This window comes from Antechinus flavipes, chromosome 1 (assembly GCF_016432865.1).
Source record: "Antechinus flavipes isolate AdamAnt ecotype Samford, QLD, Australia chromosome 1, AdamAnt_v2, whole genome shotgun sequence".
Taxonomy (NCBI): Eukaryota; Metazoa; Chordata; class Mammalia; order Dasyuromorphia; family Dasyuridae; genus Antechinus; species Antechinus flavipes.
Genome location: NC_067398.1, coordinates 534,534,160 through 534,558,035, shown reverse-complemented (window position 1 = coordinate 534,558,035; position 23,876 = coordinate 534,534,160). Strand labels below are relative to the sequence as shown.

At 37.8% G+C, this 23,876-nt stretch overlaps 1 protein-coding gene across 3 annotated transcripts in view; it reads right to left on the bottom strand.

Annotated features, from left to right (window-relative positions):
- The window catches only part of NFATC1 (nuclear factor of activated T cells 1), a 201,418-nt gene extending 179,442 nt beyond the window's left edge, over positions 1 to 21,976 (bottom strand). Inside the window, exon 1 of one of the 3 annotated variants that reach the window (XM_051970558.1) lies at positions 21,748 to 21,976. In XM_051970558.1, coding sequence (XP_051826518.1) covers positions 21,748 to 21,892 — 145 coding nt within the window. In that variant the 5' untranslated portion in view covers positions 21,893 to 21,976. Of the gene's footprint in view, positions 1 to 15,624; positions 16,520 to 21,747 lie in introns of those variants that run through there. The other 2 variants (XM_051970556.1, XM_051970557.1) reach the window with 2 other exon arrangements.
- Between the last annotated feature and the right edge of the window lie 1,900 nt (positions 21,977 to 23,876).

Below are 23,876 nucleotides of genomic sequence, written 5' to 3'. Positions count from 1 at the left end.
GCTAGGTTTTGCTTCCTAACAGTTAAAGGCTTAGCTACTATATCAAGAACAGCTGTTAGATACTGATTAGAATGTTACTCCATTGAGTATTATTTATTTATTCATCCAGCAAGCATTTGCTGAGCACTGGTTAAGTAACAGGTTCTTTGGATGCAATGGATAGAGTGCTGGCTCTGGATTCAGGAAAATTCATCTTCCTGAGTTCAAATCTGGCCTCAGACACGTGAGTTGTATCATCCTGGGCAAATCACTTAACCCTTTTTACCTCAATTCCTCATCTGTAAAATGAACTGGAGAAGGAAGTGGCAAACCACACCAGTATCTTTGTCAATAAAAACTCAAAATGGGATCACAAAGACTTAAATACTACTAAAATAACCCACCAAAACAACTTTCTAAGCACTGAGGATATGAAGACAAAAATGAAACAGAGAAGCTTATCTAGAAGGAAAATAGCATACACAGAGAAAACTAAAAGTGGAAAATGAACTTTTGAATCAGAGGAGTTAGAATCAAATCCAGTGTCTGTCACTATCAGTGTGAACTGGTCCCAGTTGCTTTATCTGTTTATTAAGTAGAAAGTGCTGGAAATTGATTGATTCTAGCTTGGCATCTATGATTTCAAATGTAAAGTAATTTTGATGTTGGTGGAGGGCACTAGCAGCTGGAAGGGGATTAAAATAAGCTTTTTAAAAGAAGATGGCACTTGAGTCCTTGAGGAAGCTAGGACTTCTAGGAAGTAGAGGTGAGGAAATAGTTTGTTGCAGGTGTTGGGGCAAAATCATGGAGAATGGGAAGTGGAATTGCATTTAAGGGAAATAGAAAATAGGTCAGTTTGGCTGAAAGAGTACATAATGGGAAGTAATATGCAATAAATCCAGAAAGACAGATCAATCAATCAATAAATATTTAATAATGCTTACTATGTACCAGGGAATTGTGCTAAGTGACAGAGATACAAAAAGAAGAAAAAATAGCTCCTGAGACAAAATGTACACAAATATATACAAAGCAAACTAGATGTGTAGATATAGATATATGTATATGCATATGCATATATATATATATATATGATAAATAGAAAGTAAATAACAGAAGACACTGGAATTAGGAGGGGTTGAGAAAGGCTTTTAGTTGGAACTTAAAGGAAACCAGCCAGGGAGGTCAGTAATCCAGTAAAAGGAAGGAAAGGTTGGTGCCAACTTGTAAAGGACTTTAAATTCTGAACAGAGGGACTTTGTATTTTATCCAGAAGCAAAACTAAAAACTACCCTATTGAGTGAGGATATCAGTTCTTAGCAATATACTTTAATCTGTCTGGTTTAAGTAAAATGTGTAGTGATGTAGTAAACCATTAGTGTGTTTAGCAGCAGCTGGAGGGGTAAAAGTGATTTGTTGTGTCATGTGGGGCAGGAAATAAAGTAAAGAATCTAGAATTAAAAGGTACATTTTTGATCAACAAGCACAGAACTTAGCTGCTTGGCTGGGCTACTGAGCCTGAACCATTCAAAGTTTCAGGATTTTAGGGAGGGGAATTAGTATGACAGACCACAAAAAAGTGATACAGTGTTCCTGCCTTGAAGAACACATCAGCTGTTGTCTATGAACACAGGGACATGTGGTTAAATAAAGTAAGGGAAGAGAAGAATGAAAAAAGCAAAGACTCCTTCCACCACATAGAGTGTAGCTCAATCTACCCACCACCCTTCCTTCCCCATCCAAGCCACTCCAGCTTCCATCTTCACCCAATTACAGACTAATGATCTGTACACCCATCCATTATCAGGCTAACAGGTGATTAGATTTATAGTAAGAAAGGTAAGAGTAAGCATACCAGGGGAATGCAGAAGGCAGTTTTAGTAGACTTTGAGCGCTGAAAAAAATTCTGGTACTAAAAGCACCTTAGCAAAATTCTAAATCACTAAGAAGACGAAAAAAATGCCTTTGTGAAAAATACACACAGCCTTAGGTTTTTCTGAGTTAAACAAATTACAAAATAAAAGGCTTTAATGCCTAAACTTAATTATAAACACTCTACCAAATTGCCCTTTGTGGGCTATGTGATGATAAAGTCATTATTCTCTTTCCTGGAACAATAACAATAAACAAGTTAGAGTTCCCCAACTTCCCCACTGAGTCTGAGCCTTCCCAATGTAGAATGTTTGTTTGCTTCCCTCCCAAGGGATAAACACCCAAGGCAATGACCTTCCCTAGTCTAGCATGCTGAGATCGAAGAGCTTTGTTAATTATGATGTCTGTTGTTCCCAACTAACTCAATCCTCCATGGTACTGATTGTCTAGGCAGTGACCCCTCTGCACTTCCTCAAGTTACCATATCTGTTTCCTTTTACTCTGCCTTATAGCTTCTATCCAATTTTGTTTTATTAGCCACCCAAATTCAAATTTTAACTATTTAGCTATGATATTTACACAGAATGAAAACATTTTCAGAAACATTTTTAGCAACTCTGGGATGTTCAAGCTGATTTATATCATGTCAGGCACAAATGTTCTCAACACCTATTAAAGTCACTTTCTACTAGATGCCTTAGGAAACTGGCTATTTGCCAAGAAGAGTTCATTAAATTACATTGTAGATTGCTACAAAAGAAATTGAACTATTTTAGGCAAACACCAAGTAGACAGGAAAAAAAGTTACTTCACTATAACTGACTAAAATAATTTTTAATTAATATGACTCAAATATATATAAATATTTATATAATATAAAGACATAATGTATATCTTCGTTTTCTAATAGTACACTAATTTTCAAAACATTACCTCTGGACACAGTTCCTGAATATATCCAGTTACTTGAAATATTTTTTGTTTCACTCTTTGTAACATTTTTTCCCCACAAATTCAAAAGTTAAATTCTAAGCAACTGTAAAAAATATTTAGATCAATTCCTTTCCTTTAAGGAAAAAAAATTTTTTTTAACAAACATCATTACAGTAACCCAATCTACACTGCAAGACACCTGATTAGAACATATGCATAACAAACAGAACCTAAGAAAATGGAATGCAAAATGTAGTAAAATGGAATATCCATAGAGTTTTGTAATATCTATTTGTTCTCAACTCATCACAGCATGACTAATGTGCAATATTAATCTTATATTCTTTTGATGCTATACAAAGTCCAGTATTAAAAGTCATATTTACTACCTCCTAACACTATATCACAAATACAAAAGGCACTATATCAATGGTCTTTCCTTAACTCCCATACAGAGCACCATTGAATGTTTTTTATTATTTTGAGGAACTTACCCATTAGGATTTGCACTCTGCTAAACAGCAGCATGCACGCTAGAAATAGACTTGGGAAAAGTCTGATGGCCAAATTCTACCCTCAGAATTACATGTACATGCCTCTCTCCCTGACAGAGCAATGAAGGTAGGAGACACAGCCAAAAGAAGGAATGTGGCCTTTGACAAACTGAAAATAAAACTTAAGAACTATATTAGATAGGCCAAAAATGGTGCTGCTGAAAAACTGGCTGGTGAATATGTACATGGAAATTTGTAAGATGCATTGCATAGGGGACTTTTGCATGTCAACCAAATTGATATGATAGACAGCAACAGCCCTAGAGGTGGTTTTGAAGAGATAGCACAATAATCTGCCAACAAAGAAGGATTTGCAGAGACAAATATAATGGTCCCATTGAAGCAATAAATAGATAATATTTGATAGGTTCTAAATATCTTTGACAAATAATTACTTAAAGGGACAAATTAGAGCTAAAAACTTTTAGAAGTTCGTAATATGGCCTGGTAGCTGGCATTAAGTACAAGCAATGCTTACTAGAGTCTCTCAAACAATAATACATTTTATGTACTTTTTCCTCTCATCGTCTTTTTAGTATTTTGTTTTCATGGAAATTTTAAAAATATGTTTATTAGTTATAGCATCTGAAAATTAAAAGTAAATTCAAAAGAATAAAATAATTATTATAATTAATGAAAGATAATTAGTTTTTTTTGCTCTCTCACCCCCAAAAAAGGTATTTTAATTTTGATTTAAAGATATCTTTTGAAAAGTACTTATTTTTCACTTAATATTCTTCTTAGTACTTATTCACTATATTTTATTGTCTTTTCTTTAGTAAACAGTAAGGACTAGAACCCTATGGGCAAGAAAGTCACTCACAAAATTCGATGAGGAATTTATTCTTTCATTTAACCAATCCAGTATGACTCTTCCACTTGTTGAGGAGGGGGAGCATCTATTAATGTATGATCTCAGAAATCAACAATTCTCTTTTGGCGCAAGATATTTTTTTTCCACATACAAAATATCAAGAAGCCACAAGCAATGATTTTTTTTTTCAAATTTTAGAAAATGTCATTGCTCTAGGTAGAGAGATTCCATACCACTATCCAAAATTCCTGAGAGTTTCCTATCGAGTTGCCACGGTGACAATACTGTGGCAACATTCAGGAAGGCTGAAATAACTTGGAGAACAAGGGCATGCAGCCACGATGCTACTGCCACACCCCTTCAACAGCTGATGGGAAAATCAGCTATTGAATTACAGTTGAAGGGGAGCAGGATTTCCCTGCTCTTAAGTGGAAAGGGAAGCCCATTCCCTCCCCTCCTGCAGAAAAGAGGATCTGAAAACCAGCATCAGCTGCACATCAGCTGTTTAATGAGTAGAAAGGAGATGATGTGTGGATAGAACCGACGCACCAATCCTGGCTGACACCAATGTTGGTGGTGGAATTCATTCATTCAGTTATTCATTCTAACAGTCAACAAATAGCACTTGAGTTCCTTTTTGATAGTCCTGGACTAATCATTATATGGGATACAAAACATATGATACACTGAATTTGGGAGTCACAAGTGCTGAGTTCAACATCTCTACTCTGTCACTTATATGTGACCTTCTCAGCTTCTATTTCCTATCTGTAAAATGACAAGTTTAGACTAATTGCCAAAGTCCTTTTGAGCTCTATGAGTTTATGATTTGTCTTCAAGGCGCTTATAAACTAGAAAGGACACATTATATCTCATAGAAGTAACAATAAGAGGCAGTTAGGTCATATAATAGATAGAGTGAGAGGACTGAAGTCACAAAGATTCATCTTCCTAAGTTCAAATCTGTCCTCAGACACTTACTAGCTGTGTTACTCAGGGCGAGTCACTAAACTCTGATTGCCTCAGTTTCCTCATCTGTAAAATGGTCTGGAGAAGGAAATAACAAACCATTCCAGTATTTCTGTCAATAAAACACCAAATGATTTAAGGAAGAATCAGACACAACTGAAGAACAATAGTAAAAGCAATATGTAATTAAATTCTGCATGAGTACAGAAAAAAAATAATAATATAGTTCATTGATTCTGGGAAACAAGAAAGGATTGTACTGTTTTGCAATCCTCAGCCTGGATGATATAAATATATTGAGTGTATATATATATATATATATATATATATATATAGAGAGAGAGAGAGAGAGAGAGAGAGGAGAGAGAGAGAGAGAGAGAGAGAGAGAGAAAGGATATATATATATATGTATATATACATATATATATATATAGAGAGAGAGAGAGAGAGAGAGTAAGGAGATATATATAGATAAATATATATATATATATATCCTTATTCTCTAGTTTTTTTAATGAAGGTATCATTTTGTGCTTCATTATTAGTGATTATTAATGGTCTATCATTGATTCATTTGTCTCTGCTTTGGAAGAATTGGGCTAATAGGAAGAAAGCAACAGCTATACTTTTCAGTCCATACTGGCCAGCTAAGCTACTCTTTTCGCAGTCCAATTTTTGGTAGTTGATTTAACTTACTAAGTTCAGCACTATCTTGGCCTCTTAACTCAGCCTAGGACAGAATTTAATAAAGTAATCAAGAAGGAAAAGAGAATCTGTCATATTCCCTAGCAACTTCACTAACCTACCAAAATAAGGAAACAAAAGTCAGTTCAGAGTCTTCTGTGAAAAATGTGAAGTATAGTTCCCTATTCTGAGATAACCTAAGAGCTGCCTTCTTTACATATGTAAGGCCTACCCAAGTTCCAAAGCTCAGCTCAAATCATATATATGGTTCCTAGGAAGCTGAGATGATCTTCTATGGTCTTAATTGGTCCATCAATGGTTATTCAAACTGTTTCTCATTCATTGGATATAATATTCCTTTTTTTTTTTTTTCATTTCAGCAGACAGCATGATTTAATGGAAGTCAGTCAAATCAGCAAATGTTTATTAAACACTTATATTGTGTGCCAGGCACTGTGCTAAGTGCTGGAAAGCCCCCTCATCCTGGCATCAGGATATATCTCAGTTTGGATCCAAATGACATACACTAGCAATAGCTTAAACAAGCTACTTAATGAGACTCCATTTCGTCACCATGAAGTTGGAACGGTGACCCTTACAACATCAGCACACAAGTATGTTATGAATAAAGTATTCTGTTAACCTCAAAATGCTATATAAAAGTGAATTATTATTAAAACAAAGGAACTGGGAAATCATCTAAATCTCACCGTACCCCAACTTTATAAGTGAGGAAGCAAAGGAATTTTTCACTTATTTGTCAATTGTCCTTTTTCACAAATGTGCCTTTTCTCCCCAAAGAGGCAATAAATCTCTTGAAGACAGAAGTTGTATTTGTAGGGCCTCCCACAATACCCTTTCACAATAAGTGTTCAAGCACTTAAGACTGGAGCAACTTCTAAGATAATAATACTATTATTAATATTAATTTATATGTTAATAATAGTAGCTAGAATACTTTACAAATATTATTTCATTTGAACCTCACAATTCTTTGAGGTAGGTGCTATTAATCTCTCTATTTTTGCAGATGATAAAATGGAGTCTGAGATAGTTTAAATGACTGGCCAGAGTTATAAAGCTCACTAATATCTGAGAACAGGTTTGAATTTAAATCTTCCTGACTCCAGGTTCAATGCTTTATTCACTGTGCCACCTAGCTGTTATTGTTATTTATACTCAGCATAATAACAGTTTTATAAACATTATTTAATAAGATTAAGCTATTTAATATTTAAATAGGCATTATATTATTATATGAAATAGCCCTTTTCTGTTGCCTCAGCACAACCTAAAGAGTTAGATTTCTTAATGTTCACTACTATAAGGTTGCTAAGGTTGCTTTTTCAACCCAATTGTCTAAAAGCCTGGTGGTTTTGCATAGAAACTTTATTAAATGACCAATCTTGAATTTTTCCCATTCTCTCCATTCACAGGAATACCAGTCTAATTCCAAGCCCTTAACACCCTCCTAAGAACCAATCAGATAACCTAATTGGCTTATCTCCTGTTCATCTTGCCACTCCAGTCTGTCCTCCACATAGCAGTCAAATATTTTCTTGAGGAAAAAGCCTAATCATGTCACTCCCCTGCCAAATGGTTCCTCAATTCTTCTAGAAACTCCTTTGTTTGGCATTTAAAGCCTTTTTACTGAAATCTTACCTATCTTTGTAGACTGATTTCACATTATTCAAACTCATGCAATCTGTGTTCCCACCAATCTCACCTCTATATCTTTGCATGGAATTCTATTCATCTCCACTTCTTATAAACCCATCTCTCTCTCAGCACAGTCACAACCTTTTAAATCAAGCTTTTTCTGATCATTTCACTACAAAAATTATTTTGTTTTTTCTGCATACATATATATATATATGTATACACATACACATACATATATATAGAGAGAGAGAATTTAATTAGCTGTATACATGTTTTATTTCAATTGTCAAACATTCAGCTTGCAGCATGCATTGGGCTTACAATTCTACCAAGTGCTGCTCAAATTAGATAAAATGTAATTGAGAAATATTAAACAAAAAAATACAATAGAACATATGAAATATTAATATGTGGTTTTCTAAGCCAATATGAGACCTGGAAGACTTCTTATGTAAGGTTTAATGGCCCCTATTTCTATTTGAATTTGATGTCACTTTTCCATACCACTTTCACCAACCCAGTAGAACACAAAGTACTTGGGACTGGGGGTGAGGGTGGAAAATGACATTTCTTGGATATCTTGCTAGTAAATATGCTATAACATACCCATGAGTTACATTTTAGTCTTAGAAGGGATTAGGTTAAAAAATATTCATAGTGTAAGGAAATGGAGCAGAGGAATATTGGGAAATAAGGATAGTTGTGATTGTGTTGGAGACAAGTCCAATGGTTGACTATTAGTGTCTAACATTAAAAGTAATAGTCATCACTTCCTAATACTATAGCACTTGATGCTAAATCTAAAAAATGGTGGCAAGAAATACAAACTGCACAAGACTACTGACTTTTCTTCAACTCTCAGACAGATAATCATTGAGTGCCTTGTCTTATCTTGAAGAAATTATTCATTAGGATATCCATTGTGTTAAACTTTAATAATACATTGTTAGAAATAAACCTGGGAATGACAGGGAAAGATAATGGGGAATGTTGGAGGGGATGTGGGAAAACAGGGTCACTGATACATTGTTGGTGGAATTGTGAACACATCCAGCCATTCTGGAGAGCAATTTGGAACTATGCTCAAAAAGTTATCAAGCTGTGCATACCCTTTGATCCAGCAGTGTTTCTACTGGGCTTATACCCCAAAGAGATACTAAAGAAAGGAAAGGGACCTGTATGTGCCAAAATGTTTGTGGCAGCCCTGTTTGTAGTGGCTAGAAGCTGGAAAATGAAAGGATGTCCATCAATTGGAGAATGGTTGAGTAAATTGTGGTATATGAACGTTATGGAATATTATTGTTCTGTAAGGAACGACCAGCAGGATGAATACAGAGAGGACTGGCGAGACTTACATGAACTGATGATGAGTGAAATGAGCAGAACCAGGAGATCATTATATACCTCAACAATGATACTGTTTGAGGATGTATTCTGATGGAAGTGGACCTCTTTGATAAAGAGAGCCTTAATTGATCAAAGATGGACAGAAGCAGCTACACCCAGTGAAAGAACACTGGAAATGAATATAAACTGCTTGCATTTATGATTTTCCTCCCGGGTTATTTATACCTTCTGAATTCAATTTTCCCTGTGCAACAAGAAAACTGTTCAGTTCTGCATACATATATTGTATCTAGGATATACTGCAACCCATTCAACATGTAAAGGACTCTTGCCATCTGGGGGAAGGGGTGGAGGGAGGGAGGGGAAAAATCGGAACAGAAATGAATGCAAGGGATAATGCCTGGCATGCGTTCTATCAATAAAAAATTATTAAAAAAAAAAAAAGAAGAAAAAGAAAAAGAAAAGAAAAAAAAAAGAAATAAACCTGGGAAAAATCTAATAAGCCAAATTCTGCTTTCAAAATTGCAGGGGCATTTTGCCCCCTAACTAGCTTCCCACAGGATTATGAAAGTACTGGATTCTGCTGCAGGAATAATGTAGTCTTTGACAAAGCAAAAAATAAAATTGAAGCTGAAGAACTCTATAAGTCAAAAATTTGTCCTTAAAATATAATCTATTGACTGGCTTCTCAAGGAGGGCAGGATAAGATTTATTTTCCTACCCTTCCATTGGCTGATCACACTCTGTCAGCATTAGGCAATGGTTGTTTAGGATCAGGCTAATACCCCCTAGGAACACTGAGCCCCACCATGGAGACCACCATTCTACACCATCTACATTATGTTATCTAGTCATCTTGTCATTCTTTACCATACACTCTAGCTTATCTATATCTTTCCTAACATATAGTGCCCAGAACTGAATACATAATAATATGTCATAAAGCATTTGATCAAGACAGCATACAGTAGAATATTTGGCACCCTTGTTTGGATTTCTATTAAAGAGCTTAGGATATAAATATAATGCAAAAGAAAAATGCTGGATTTGGAGTAATAGTAATAATTGTATTACAATAATAATCCTTCCAGGTTTGTAAAGCATTTACATCTCCTTTAGTCCTCAGAACAACCCAGCAAGATAGGTACTATACTTTCTTCATTTTACAAATGACAAAACTGAGGACAAAAAAATTAAATGATTTGCTCAGCATCACACAACTAGTAAATTTTCAAGGAATGACTTGAAATCAGAACTTCTTGATTCTTAAGCCCAGTGTTTTATCCACAGACTCACCTAGCATAAGTTAAAAGCCTGGCTCATCCGTTTATTATCAGGTAGCCTTAGTCAATGAATTGATTCTCTCTGGGTCACTGTTCCCTTCCTTACAAAATGAAGGGTCTAGAATAAATGAACTGTAAGATCCCTTTCATCAATAATTCTGTTATCCTAACGGTTGTATTAAGCTTACAATCTGTAAAACTTCCTAACCTTTTTCACTTCTGGCAACTCAATACTTGTGAAGCTGATTTTTTTTAAAACTCAAGAATCACAAATTCTATGAAATTTCATCTCATTTGGTATAGGTCTCTTTCCTTTGAGATCTTTTTTCTTGATGTGACTCTGTCATACTCATTCTTGTGACATCAAATGCTGCCTTATACATTCACATGCATTACATTAAGCAAATCATATAACAGCTGTCTCCCTCAGTTTCCTCATCTGTGAAACAAATTCCTCTAAAATTCCTTCCAACTCTTAATTTATAATCCTATGGTCTCTCCAAACCTAAAGTCATTTGCAGATTTAAAAAGCATGTCACTGTACTTTTGCCTAAGATAATAATAAAAATGTTGATCATAGTAGATACAAGAATAGTTCCCAGAAGATAAATCTCATTAAAGACCAAATTTACAATGACATGGAATCCAAGTACAAAGATTCTAATCTTGGTTCTACCTATAATTTAAACTTTTTGTTAATTGACTCCCTATGTGTTATGTATGGGAGACTAGATGATTTCTAATTCTTTCCAAGAAAAGTACCTTATTTTTCTAGGTTAACTAGATTAATGGAAAGGATTAAGTAGAGAAAAGGGTGTTCAAATTAAACCATTTTTTCTCATTAAGTCATCTTGATAGAAAGAACTATTTAATTTATAGATTAAAAAAGATGTCCAACCAAAGGAACATACTGGTATATAATAAAAACATATTTCTATTACAAGTATATTTATAAAACACTTTAAGCATAGTATCTGATTTTATTGATTTGGCCAATCAATAAGCAAGCATTTATTAATCTCTTTCTAAATACTAGGCACCAACTTTAGTGCAAGAAATATAAAGATAGAAGACAAAGAGTGCCTGACCTCAAGGAGCTTCTGCTCTAAGAGGGAGGGAGGCACATGTACATATATAATTTGAGAAGTGAGAAGGTGGTTAGCTGGGGGATATTAGGAAAAGCTTCAGGTTAAAAGTTTGATCTGAGTCTAAAAAGAACCATAGGATCCCAAGAAAGAGGTGAGGAAGGACGGTATTCCAAGCATGTGAAAAAGCATGTACCATAGTAGAAAAATGCACAAAAATGGACACTGTATGCACAGAATGACAATGTCAGTATTACTGAACCATAACGTTCATGGGATGGAATAATGCCTAAGAAAACTAGAAATGGAATAATACATAAGACTAGTCCAGATTCTGAAAAGCTTTAATTGCCAAATGGAAGGTATGATAAGAAAATGGGAATGAGGGGTACTAGAATTTATTGGGGAAGAAGGAGACAAAGGGGAGAAGTAAAGGGTAAAGAGAACAGGGTCATATCTCAGCTTTAGAAAAATTGCTTTGGTGTCTATGCAGAGGAATAGATTGGAATAAAGAGAAGATTGAGGTAATAAAGAAATAGCACACTATTGCAAAATAGTACAAATAATAATGGATAGGTGTGCAAGAAATGTAAAAATAGAAAACTACAAGATTTGGCAACCAATTATGCAAAACTGAGGGAGAGTGAAGATGCCACGAAGTTTTTAAACCTAGGTGACCAGAAGAATCATAATTCCCTCAAATAAGGAAGTTTGGGGAAAGAATGAGTTTAAGAGGGAAGATAATGAATTTTGTACTGGAAAGATAAGGAGATATGGACAGGATAGTAAACTTAGAATGTCTAGTAGGGCAATTCATAATAGGACCCTGAGATTTAGCTGTTATTATTAGCCCATTTTACAAATGAACAGGAAGGAAGGCTCACTGGATTTGGAGTCTGAGGACCTACACCCCAATTTCATTTTCAGTTATTTATAGCCTGTCTGATGTTGAGAGAATCACATCAACTTTCTGGAGGCCAAGTGAAGGGATAAACGAGGATGGTCTTTGAGATGACCTCAAATGCTAAGTCCTATGATCTAATGAACTTAGTGGTGGTAGCTGAAGTCTTTGGCCATGAGAGGTGATAAGGGTTAACTTTAGAAATCTAGAGGTATTAGTAATTGAGGAGAAACTATAACAGCATTAAAATTGGTACAACTTAGTTCTGTTCCCTGTTAAATTATGGAACCTTGGAAACACGCATATGTAATTACCCAACAGAGGTGATCACTCTTATTTAGTATTACTAAAGTTTTGAGGAAAATCATAGCAGAAAAAAAAATGTATGTATATGTATATGTTCACACATGCATGCAGCATCAGGCTACATTTATGTATATTTTTAAACAATTAATGAGAATTCTACATGTTTATGGATAAATACATTCTTCAGGTTTATCCATAGGACCAAGAAATCAACAAATCAATTTAATTCAAACTATTAGTCAATTGTAAAACCAACATAAATGATTTTTTTACTTAATTGACTGAGTAAATTGTAGATAAATAAATTAGTTGTTTTAAGAGAGTAAAAAAAAATTGCAGAAAAAATAAGATTGATTAACCATAATATGTTTAGGAAAACAGTGTATGTGAACAAAAATTGTCATTTAAAAAAAAAAAAAGATTCTGTTTTCAAGCGCAGACAATAAAAAGTACGAATGCACAGACATTTTTCACCAAATGAAAAAAGTTAAAGATGGAACCAAACTTGGGATATTTGAATAGCTTTCAAAGATATTTGTTAATGAACTGAAAAATGGATTTTATGGTGAAGTGGAAAAAATTACTAATGCAACACATTTATTCAAAGATTAAGAGGATTAAAAAGAACCCTGAAGGAATTTACAAAATCAGGCAAAAGAGGGAGGTTAGGAGAAGCCTAAATTCAAACCGAATAAATGAAAACCACTTCCCAACAGTAATTCATTGGACTCTTAAGAATGGTCTAAGAACCTCCAAATATCCTTTCTACAAAGGGATATCCCTTCTATCTCCAACACCATTCTCCCTCCTACTGATCTAATAGGTCTGGAGATCTGGGAGCCAGAAGGAAGATGAAAAGGAAACTAATCAGTGTGGGAGTACAGTGATGGAGTTGATAATGAGGATCAAAAAATGTCTCACTAGAGACAACAACAACAACAACAACAACAACAACAAAAGAACAAGATTTTAGACTTAAGAAAGAGGTAGAAGATGACATGGAAAATATTATACATCCTTTATATTAAATCAAAGGTCTCTGCTTGCCAAGAATAGGCATTTAGTTTTCGTCACCTCATTTCAAAAACTACAAGTGGAGAGAATCTCTTTAAAAAGCCAACAGAGGGAAGCAAATAAAGGAAAAAAGTTTAGAGGTACTGCTTGTAGTTTGGAAAAAGAGCTAAGAAGAGGCTTAGGTAGAAAAAGAGAAAACTGAATCACACTCTAATAAGATTCTACTTTTTAAATTTAGAATAACATAGGAATACTTAAGCGACTATGGATTTCAAAGTCAAGTATTGATCTACCTTATTAATTGGCCTATCTCACAAAATCAGAGATAGCATCTCACAGAATCTCTGCTCTGGAAAATTATACTTTGGGTGCCATTCTTCATTTTGTTTGATTTAAAAAGATGGGGCAATAAGACATATCTTCAATTAATAGAATCAATAGGAAAGTATGAGATTCTGTAACTTAATTTACAACATTAAATCTTGTTGGCACACTTTGGAAGTGATTAAAGATGAGTGACAAGAAGGCTATGATGGCCTCTATAATTACTATATAGTTTGGATAGAACTATGGAAGTTTTTTTTATTATTATTATTCTGTTCACTGTCAGCTCAAGAACTAAGGAGAAATGTGTGGAAAAACCTTCTCTAATGTAAAGTACTGTCCAAGTGACCCAGTGCATTCTGGGTCTTTTATGTCTTCCTCAGTTCCCTCTGTCAGAGGCCATTGACCATCTGTTTCAGTGGCAGTCTTCTTGTCTCTGTGGATGATTTGTACATGTCTTTTTGAGTAAATAAAATAAAAACCAGTCTAATATTTTTGGGGGGAATAATTTTTAAAACATTATATACTGATTCTCTTGACACAATACAAGGTAACTCTGTTTCAAGACAAATCCTTAGTGAAGGCATAAATGCCAACTGCTTTGTTTTTTGTCGAAGGCTCACATTTTATATGGCCAACAAGATTTTAAAAACACCTTAAGTGTAAGTGTTCAAAGACAACAGAGAGCAAAGCAAAAATTTCCCATCCCAAACCTAATTGGTCATTAAACTGAATTTATTGTCCATCATTCTGGTAGGCAGTCTCCTTGGTTCAAGAATCTGGGACGTCCACTTTTTCCCAGGCCTTCAAGCCCCAAGAGACTGGGATTTTGTTGAGACTGTCTCCTCACATCAACAGTGACCCAGAGGGGGGTAGAGGGGGAAATTGGCAAAAGGCAGGGCCAGAAAGAAAACGGAGCCCTTTGATGAAGGAGATAAGAATTGAGACAGGCTCCCCTGCAGCCAGGAATGGCAGGGGCGGATCCTGGAGGAGCCCCATCCGCAAGCGTAAGCTTTCCCCCTCCCCCATTAAGTACCAGGAACTTCTCTTTTCCATGCCATCCCACTTCCAAGGCCCAGAGAAGTACAGACCCTAGGAACAGGTTTCCATTCCTGGACAAGTGGGAAAAAAGATAGAGAAGATCTCGAGTATAAAGAAAACCACTGGTCCCATCACTTGGCACGCGACGTCTCCAGCAGCAGTAGCCGCCGCCAGCTGAGCCGCACGCACGAGTCTCAGCTCCTCAAAAGTCAGAGCTTTAAAGAGCTCTTGCTTCTATCCTGGGACGCTTTGCTAGCCAACTCGCTCCCACTTGCTGCACCTCAGACCCTCCCTCTCCCCCTGCAGCTCTTGTCACCCGACGGCGATTTAATTTGAGAGAGGGGAGAAGGTGGAGGTACACTCAAAAAGGGACTGCTTTGCGCCTGGTGCCTTAAACCAGGAAATGCAAACTGTCTCATACAACCCCCCTCACTACCCCCACCCCACACCTATCTGTAGTGACTCGCTAGAGTCTCTCCTGAGTTTGAGTGGAACACCTCTCCCAAACACATACACACACACACACACACACACACACACACACACACACACACACACACACGTCTCTGCTTCAGCCTAGAAGCTGGGCCATGGCTGAGTCTAAAGCCAGGCCAGGCCAGGCCAGACCTGGAAAGACCCAATCGCCGCTGCACACTCCCCCCTCCCATCCCTTCACCTCCCCAGGCGCCCCCTACCAGCTAGCGTGCCCTGCTCTTCAGAAACACCAGTCCCCTAAACCCTCAAAAGGAGTGCACCAAAATGCAGGAGAAATGGGACGGGACATCAAGAGATTGAGGTGGGGGAGGAGTCGGGGAAGTGGGTGAGAGATGACAGATGAGAACCGCGTTTCACCCACCTTTGCCTGCCTCGGAGGTGCCCTCGTCGGCCTGGTTAAACTCGAAAAGGAAATCAAAGTCAAACTCCTGGTCTTCTTCCAGACCCGTCATGTCTGAATCTCTGGGGGAGAGAGACACCGCCTCCCTTTCTCTCTCCCGCCTTCCCCCCAACTCTCTTTTCCTAAAGTTTGTGGTGCTGTTGGAGGTTGTTTAAGGCAGAAGGAAAAAAGGGGGTCTTGATATTCTCCTGTCCTTCTCTCGGGTGGAATCACCCGAAGACCCCGACTAGCCAAGTGCAGACGCCTCTTGGACGACCAAGAGAGCAAAGGGGAAGAAGGTGGAGTTGGAGCAGAGGAAGAGGAATGGGAACAACTTTCTTCTGGCCCCCGATTCGGAGTCTGTCTGCCTCTCCCTTTCTAAACCTCCGGCTGCTTCTCAGTGCCTGGGACACCTGTTGATCCACTTCTGGGAGAGAGGGAGAGGAAGAGGAAGCCTTCGACTCCGCTCCGCAGTCCCCAGCAAGAAGGGTCGCTGGCCCAGGCAGGGTCAGGCTGGAGCAGTGAAGTTCCCCTCCCGGCCAGTCTCACCCTCTCTGCTCCCGGCTCAGTCCTCTCTCTCTCAGGCTTTCCCACCCCCGCCTGTTCTTAGCAAAGTGGGTGTAATTCAATAGCTCGGGGCTGAAGGACCAGGTAGAGAGCTAGCTGGGCTCCGCTCGGCGGCTGCTACTGCCTCTGCTGCAGGCGTCCTCTTGGGCTGTAATGTGACTCTCACCCTGTACCGCTGTATCTCCCTCCCTTCTCTTCCCTCCCTCTCTCTCCCTCTGTTGATGTTTCCGGGTTTATATAAACAAGCTGCTCTGCCGTCCACCCGGCTTCCTTGTTTTAAAATAAACTCTCTACGTAAGTTAAAGCAAAAGCCTTTTAATTTTTTTTCCCTTGCTATCTTTTGACACGGCTGGCCGCCCCCTTCCCCACAGTGAACAGTAAATAGGGTGGTGAGGAGAGAAGGGTGTGTGTGTGTGTGTGTGTGTGTGTGTGTGTGTGTGTGTGTGTTGGGGGGGACTCAAATAGAAGTCAAGTAGTAGTTTTTGAAATTCGGAAGTTTGGAAAGATCATAAGGGACAAGAGGAGATAAACACACACACACTTAAGCAAAACTGAAAAGGAATTGTGGGACCATATGGATACACACACACACACACACACACACACACACACACACACACACACTTCACTCACCAAAAGATAAACACATGCCCTGAAACTTTAAGCTTCCTTTAGACAGGCTGAGGCTCAAACTTCACAGTGGAATATATTTTTCATCATGCTCTCTTCATTCCCTTTTTACTTTGTCCTATTTTTCTGACTCTTTTTGTCTAAAGACACAACTGATAAAACGGGAAAATCTCTGGACTAATACCAGCATATAACTGGTTCTAATTAACTATAAATCGTGAAGCTTGAAGGATACAGAAGAGAATCCTAGAGGAACATGAGATACATGCATATCATCAGTCATCATGACAAATAAAACAGATTACCTCAGTTTCAAGTTGCAAAACCAAAGGCTACCTCGACTAAATTATTCTAATGCAATCCAATGCCTTCCCCAATAGTCCAAGAGTCATAATTTACCAGTGTATGTAGACAATTATATAGAAGCAAAAAAAAGTGAAAGGATGGAGTTTTGGTTGAAAGCTTCTGAAAGCCAATACATGTTTAAGTTACAATCTACTTTGATAACATTTAGTTTTGTTTTTGAAACAAATCTATGAAAAAGTGCACTTCAGTATACTTAATTAGGCTGAGATGATACTGATGAGAATGATGATGAAGATAATAACGTTAACTCATCAAAGCCAGAGAGATGTGAAAATGGATTAGTCTATGCCTGTGTGAAAGTTGGTGTTCTGATCACTGAAGAATTCTGTATTGTTTATATAAAATAAAAGATGCAAAAACATAATACTCCTTCTCTCTAACCTAAAACTAACCAAAAATCATTCTTTAAATCCAGGCTTTTGAAAAGTCAGTAATAAGGACTTTTATTCTCCTTAGAATAAGTTTACCTACATTTCCAGCTAGCTCTGGAATCTACTACTTGAAAATACTTTCAATGGTCCAGAAGCCAGGTCTAAGCTGAACTTGTAGATCTCATAGAGTTTAAGGCTGGGTTTCAAAGGAATGCTTTTTCCAAGTAGTTATGGAAGATCCTTGCAACTCAGAATCATAAACTTAGGGAATACCATTTTCCAGGCCCCATGGCTAAAAGAATTATCAGGAAGTGCCAGGAAAATCTAGCTTTTTCCATGAAGATGGATTATGTATTTTCTCTTTTTTTCTTTTCATAATTAAGTACTGTATTGCTTACAAATTGTTTATTAAGTTTTACACAAGGCTGGCACACATCTGCCCTTGGTTTTGCTTCTGGCATTTTACTTACAGGCTGATGTTTAACTTGTGGTAACCATTGACTTGTTTTTTAGCATTGTTCAAATCATTCCCCTTCTTAACAAAAAAAAAAAAAAAAAAAAAAAGCAAGTGACCCATTCTTTCTTTTCAGTGATAACTCCAAAGTTTGGAAAGATTTGCCCTCTGTATATGTGGGTCTTTGTGGGGTCTACACTAGCAAATGAATTGTTTGCATAAATCTTTGTAGTTTTTTTTCTTTTTTAATGTTTTGTTTTGTTTTGTTTGCTCCCAGCTATTGTTCTAACTTTCAGGATAGAATCAACCAGTGTATGTAAAGGCCTTGGTGCCCAATTAAAACCACCATCTGGAATAACAGGAGTATGAAAGATCATGGAGGTAAATTGATGGTGAGAAGGGTCTGAAAGACACAAAAGAAAGATCAGGGGCAGTAGCAATGGTATCATGTGCCATTCTAAAGGCTAATAAAAATGAATCTTACTTTTAACACTGGGGACTTATTGACCCTGCCATTTGGTGAGAGACACCAAAAAAAAAAAAAAAAAAACAGGATACTTCCCAGATGTTTTCCTTCAGTGATTCTCAACTGCTGATTTTCTCCAGTGATAAACTCCATTCTAGTCTGGCCTGATTTATTTTCGAATAACAATTCCCAGTTAAAGAGGTATGGTGGTGAGTTTGGTGAGTTTTTATTGTTGTTTGGGATTCTTTTTTTAAAAATTTGAATAGAGGGTTTGATTTCTTTTGAAAAATCTATTTTCATTTCACACACACACACACACACACACACACACATCAGTTTCAAAAGTATCTATCATCTACCATGTCCTAGGCTGTTCCAAAGGTGATAAATTTACCTACCTCCTTCCACACCCATAGGTTACCACCTGATTTCATCACTCCCTAACTTACAAGAAAACAAGAATGCTTATTTACCCAGTGGCTAGATATACTAATTTCCAATCTAGTTTCATCTTCCTATACACTGGAAAAACAGAAAAATATGGAGCAAGCCTGGAAAAATACCCTTTCTCTATTCTTTAACAGTACCATATTCCAGTCTAGCTACCACACGTGCCTTGAATCTTCCAAATGGTTCAAAATGATTTGGCTGGGATTTGATTTGCCCATTCAGCAAATATTAGTGTCTCCATTGAAATGTTTAGTTTGGCCCACATCCTCACTAAAGCTATGTGATGTTAATAGGATATAAAACTCAAGTGTTGGGATATGATAAGGCTAGGTGCAAGCCTATGCCATTTACTAATCTGGGTTAGAAAACAACTCTATTAAATTAAGTGGTGGGAGAACACAGAAAGCTTTGTTCAATTTAGTTCTTTAGAACCTGTGGGGTGTTCTGCAGGATGGAGAAACTTCTTGAATGGGTAAAGTACATGCAGGGCCTAAAAAGACTTGTTCTCCTTATTCCCCACACTTTGAAAATCAGCGGAAATCTTTCAGGAACAACAGTTTTTAATGAGCTTCAGCCTAGAAGCTTCTAGACTTTTGGGAGATGCTAAAGAATTATTGAGATGCTCTGTGACCATCTGATATTTTAATCACTCTTTCCATCAGAAATGTGTAATGGAATAGTCTCTGCATTTTATACTAGTGCATAATATAGTATATTTTCTTCACCCAGAATCATCAGGCAGTGTTAAACCTTAATTTACAAGGAACAATTTACTCCTTGAAGAGTTTGCCTATGTATTTACAAAATTAGATCATACTTTCTGGTTAGCATAATTTTTTAGTCCCTCTAAAATATATCAACACTCATTTATTCAAGCTAATTACTGAAGATAGTATGTGGTGTTTTAGTAGAAGTATTTTAAAATTTTTCTTAACTGGAAAACAGTTTAAAACCTCTCCTTTTAAAAGATGACTTTTTTCCTCATGAAAGATTGATTCCTTATTAGAGGATGGAATACTTAAAGTTTGTTTTGAATAAAGTGAAACCTAGACTGTATTATGGCTGTATAATGTCCAACATCCTTAAGAACTAAGTAGGAAACACTTTCAAACAAATGTGTTCTAAGCTTCTCAAAATTTTCCTATTGACAACTCTTTTTTGAACTTTTTTAGACTTTTGTAAAAAAGCAGGAAATGTGAGCAAACCCTAGATTATACAATTCTACAAACACTGAAAAATATTGATCAATGATACTTGTATGAAGTTAGATATGTTTATATTTATAGAGAGTCCTTTGTTTAAAATTAGGGAGTAATTGGATAATTCCAAGGGCAAAAAGCCTTTAAACTTGGCAATACTTGCAAACTGATGGACTACACATCATGGTAATCATATTTGAAAATAATTTTAAAAATCAAAGCATTTCACTTATACTCCTAGTCACTAGAATTTAGCCCTAAGAATAAAAAGAGGTAATCACTCATTTGACAGGAAAAACTTGCGTTTTTAAAAAACAATTTAGTCAAAGAATGACTTTGCATTTAGCTTAGAAATCCATAAGTAATCACAAGTGTATACTATCCAATTAACATTTCAAAAGCACAATATAAAACATTCTTTACGAGATTGTTTTCAAATAACTTATTCTGAGGATGATTCTAGGTAGGATTTTTTTTTTTTTTTGAGGAGAGAGGAGGCGGATTTGGAGTGGAACAAGTAAACTGCAGCCAAAATCTTGAGCACTAAAGTTATGAATTACAACTCAAAAATACAAATTCAGAAGAATTCCATAATTTATTTAATCTAATTAGTGGTTTTCTGATAGGAATTAAAAGTTACTTTCTAAGTGTCAATGCCTGCTCTCCGTTTCAAAATCTGGCAGGTAATTTTCCCACAATAATAAAGAGCATAAATGAACTTGGCTGACACCTTTCACACTGTTTTGCGACATTTTCTGAAATGACTTTTTAATTTGTGTAAGAATAAAGTGATTTTACCTAGAGGGTAATAGGTTTTATTATTATATTTCATCATGTCACTTGAACCAGATGGGTCATTGTCCCTCATAGTCAGCGACTTAACTGGACAAAACAAGCTACATTCAATTTGCAAAGTGCAATTTGTCAACATTCCTATGGAACACTTAGAGACAGAAAAAGGTAACGGCGTCCGTAATCTTAAGGATTCTGTTTGCTCTAAATCCAAGGGTGGCCTTTCCTTTCCCAAAGAAGCGACATTGCATCCTAAAGTAAAATACATTGTTTCGTTTTGATGGCTCTAATCCCACCAAAAAGAAAAAAAAAAGTCAAACACGACTATTGCATTTTTCCCCCTGAATTTTCTCCGTCTTAGTCCAATTTAAGCATCCAGAAGTAAAGGCCAAGTTCGTGCAGTCAGCGCAAGAGGAAGAGGAGACACCTATTGGCAAGAAGTCGCATTCAAAATCAAGGCTTCTTTGGGGAAACACCAGGGGGACACCGCTTCCCAATCACTGCAGCCAGCCAGCGCCAGCAGCTCCGTCAAAGTCCGTGCGCCTCCTTCTCCAGCCTCTGTGCGCCCCGGGTGCCCTTAGCCTTCTCAACACAATTACCTCTGTCTTCCTACCCATCACTTACCCATCCACCCTCAGCGTTCTTCCAACCCTCAGTCTAGACCCTTGAATGCTTCTATATTCCTCCACCCCGCCCTCCAGAAGCGCCAGAATTCTGCCCGGAGCAGGCTAGAATCAGCAAAGTTATGTATATCAAATAAAGAAGGGGAGAGAGGGAGGGAGGGGAAGAGACAGAAACCGTTCAGTTTACCTTCTTCAGCTGATTTCATAGTGGTGGCAACCGTAGTGAAAGGGCAAGAGCGGGACTGCAAATCCACCAAAGTTTCTCTCCCGCAAGCTGGAGCCGGAGGTCCAAATGGAAACTTGGAAGACACTGGAAAACTGGTGCTTGGCATCCACTCGGCAGCGGTGTGAGGAGGTGGTGGATCTCCAATCTCTCGTTCGCTCGCTCTTTTTCGCTCTCTCTCGCGCGCTCTCTCTCTCTCGCTCTCTCGCTCTCTCTCTCTGCGTTCCCTTCCCGCCCGCCCGCCCGTTCTCCCTCCCGCCGGCTCTTTCTCCCTCCTGCCGGTCGGTCCCCTTTTCCCCAATGCTTTTCTCACTCACTTTTCCTCTTTTGCCTTTACCCCGCGCTCTCCTAAGCTGTCTGCGTTTTACCCCTTCTCTTTTCCCTCTTGTAATGTAAGGAACAACTGGAATTTGTGTCTTCCAAGTGGAAACTCAAACGTTTTCCACCTACGGAAAGGGGGAAAAACCCTTAAGCTAATAGCAGCCTTCCCCAGTGAAATGTCATTGAGGTGCGTGTATGTGCGCGCCTGAGTTGTTAAGAGCACGAGCTAGCGCTGTTGCTGCTGCTGCTGTTGCTGCTGCTGCGGCAGTCCAGATTAAGAGAGGGAGGGGTAGAAAGCACTTGGGAAGTTTATTCTTCTCTCTCTCTCTCTCTTTCTCTGCCTCTTTCTCTTTCTCTCTCCCCTCTCTTTCTTCCTCTCTCTCTGTCTTTTTCTCCCTGTCTTATTCAATAGTGTTTATTTTGCTCAGTGAGTTTGAAGAGTCTCTAAGTCTCTCTCTGACGCAGGGCAGCTCTCTCTGACTGCAGCCTTTTTAAAGCTGGAAAACACCCTCCCCGCCTCCTCTCCTCACACCCCCCTCCCCTCCCCGTGACATCACAATCCTGCCAGCTACCCTCTTCGGCAGCAGTCTGCGAGGAGCCAGCAGGAGGCAAGAAAAGTCTTCTATAGAGAAAAGTACTAGAGTCGTCGTCCTCCTCTTCCTCCTTATCCACCTCTCCCTCTCTCCACACACCCCCTCACTCTGCCTGCTCTGCCACCCTCGCCTGCCTCTTCTTGAAGCTGCTTCTTGTGTCTTGCTGTTGCTTCACAAAGTCACATTTCTAATAAGCGCATAAATTAGCAAACTAATTAAAATCTTGAAAGTCTCTCTGTGTATATATGAGTTTATATAAGCAGCGCACTTATTTAATGAAAGAAGGAGGGAGGAGTGGAAGGGGAGGAGGATAGTTTTGCAGAGAGAGCCTTGCATGCTGAAGTCATTATGTAAAATAGCAGGCTTCCCCCACTGGAAATTTGGAAAAGAGCTTCAACTGGCAGGCAATAGAAAGGAAAATCCCATTCCGTTAAATTACTAACAGACTTGATGGATTTGATTTCAATCGCTGAGATTTATTGTTATTATTATTATTATTATTATTATTATTATTTATGATGATGTAAATATCTCAGCAACAGTTTGCCCAATTGGTTGCATTGCCCAGTAGTAGAGAATGCAGGAGGAATCTGCCCAAGTTTTCAAATTATCTCTTCTTTCCACCCACCCCCATCACTGTCTTGTGACCTAACCCTAGCCCATATAGGGCAGAGTGGTATTTTACAGGAGAAAGTATGGAGATTTAAAATAAGTGTGTATAGCTGGGGGGGGGAGGGAGGGGGAAGAGAGAGGAAAGAAGACTAGACAGAGGGAGACCAGAGACCAGACAGAGAGCGAGAGAAAAAGAGAGGGGGAAGGGAAAAGAAAAGAAGAGGGGAGAGAGAGAGGAGAGAGAGAGAGAGAGAGAGAGAGAGAGAGAGAGAGAGAGAGAGAGAGAGAGAGAGAGAGAGAGAGAGAGAGAGAGATTCCATTTCCTTAAAACTTCTGCTAATTCAATTCCTTCTCACTTCTGTGCTTCTCTTACTCCAATCCTTCTCCATCTCCCCAGGCTCAGTTCAGCTGGCAAAAACGGGACCATATTTTCTTGTTGGAGTTGGATAGAAGGAATTGGAGTGTTAGGGCGGTTAAAATGTCTGGTGTATAAAAAAATCATAAATCTATTGCACGACACCCTTATGTGGTTTAAAATAAACCCAACACAAGCAAAAGTCTGTCTGC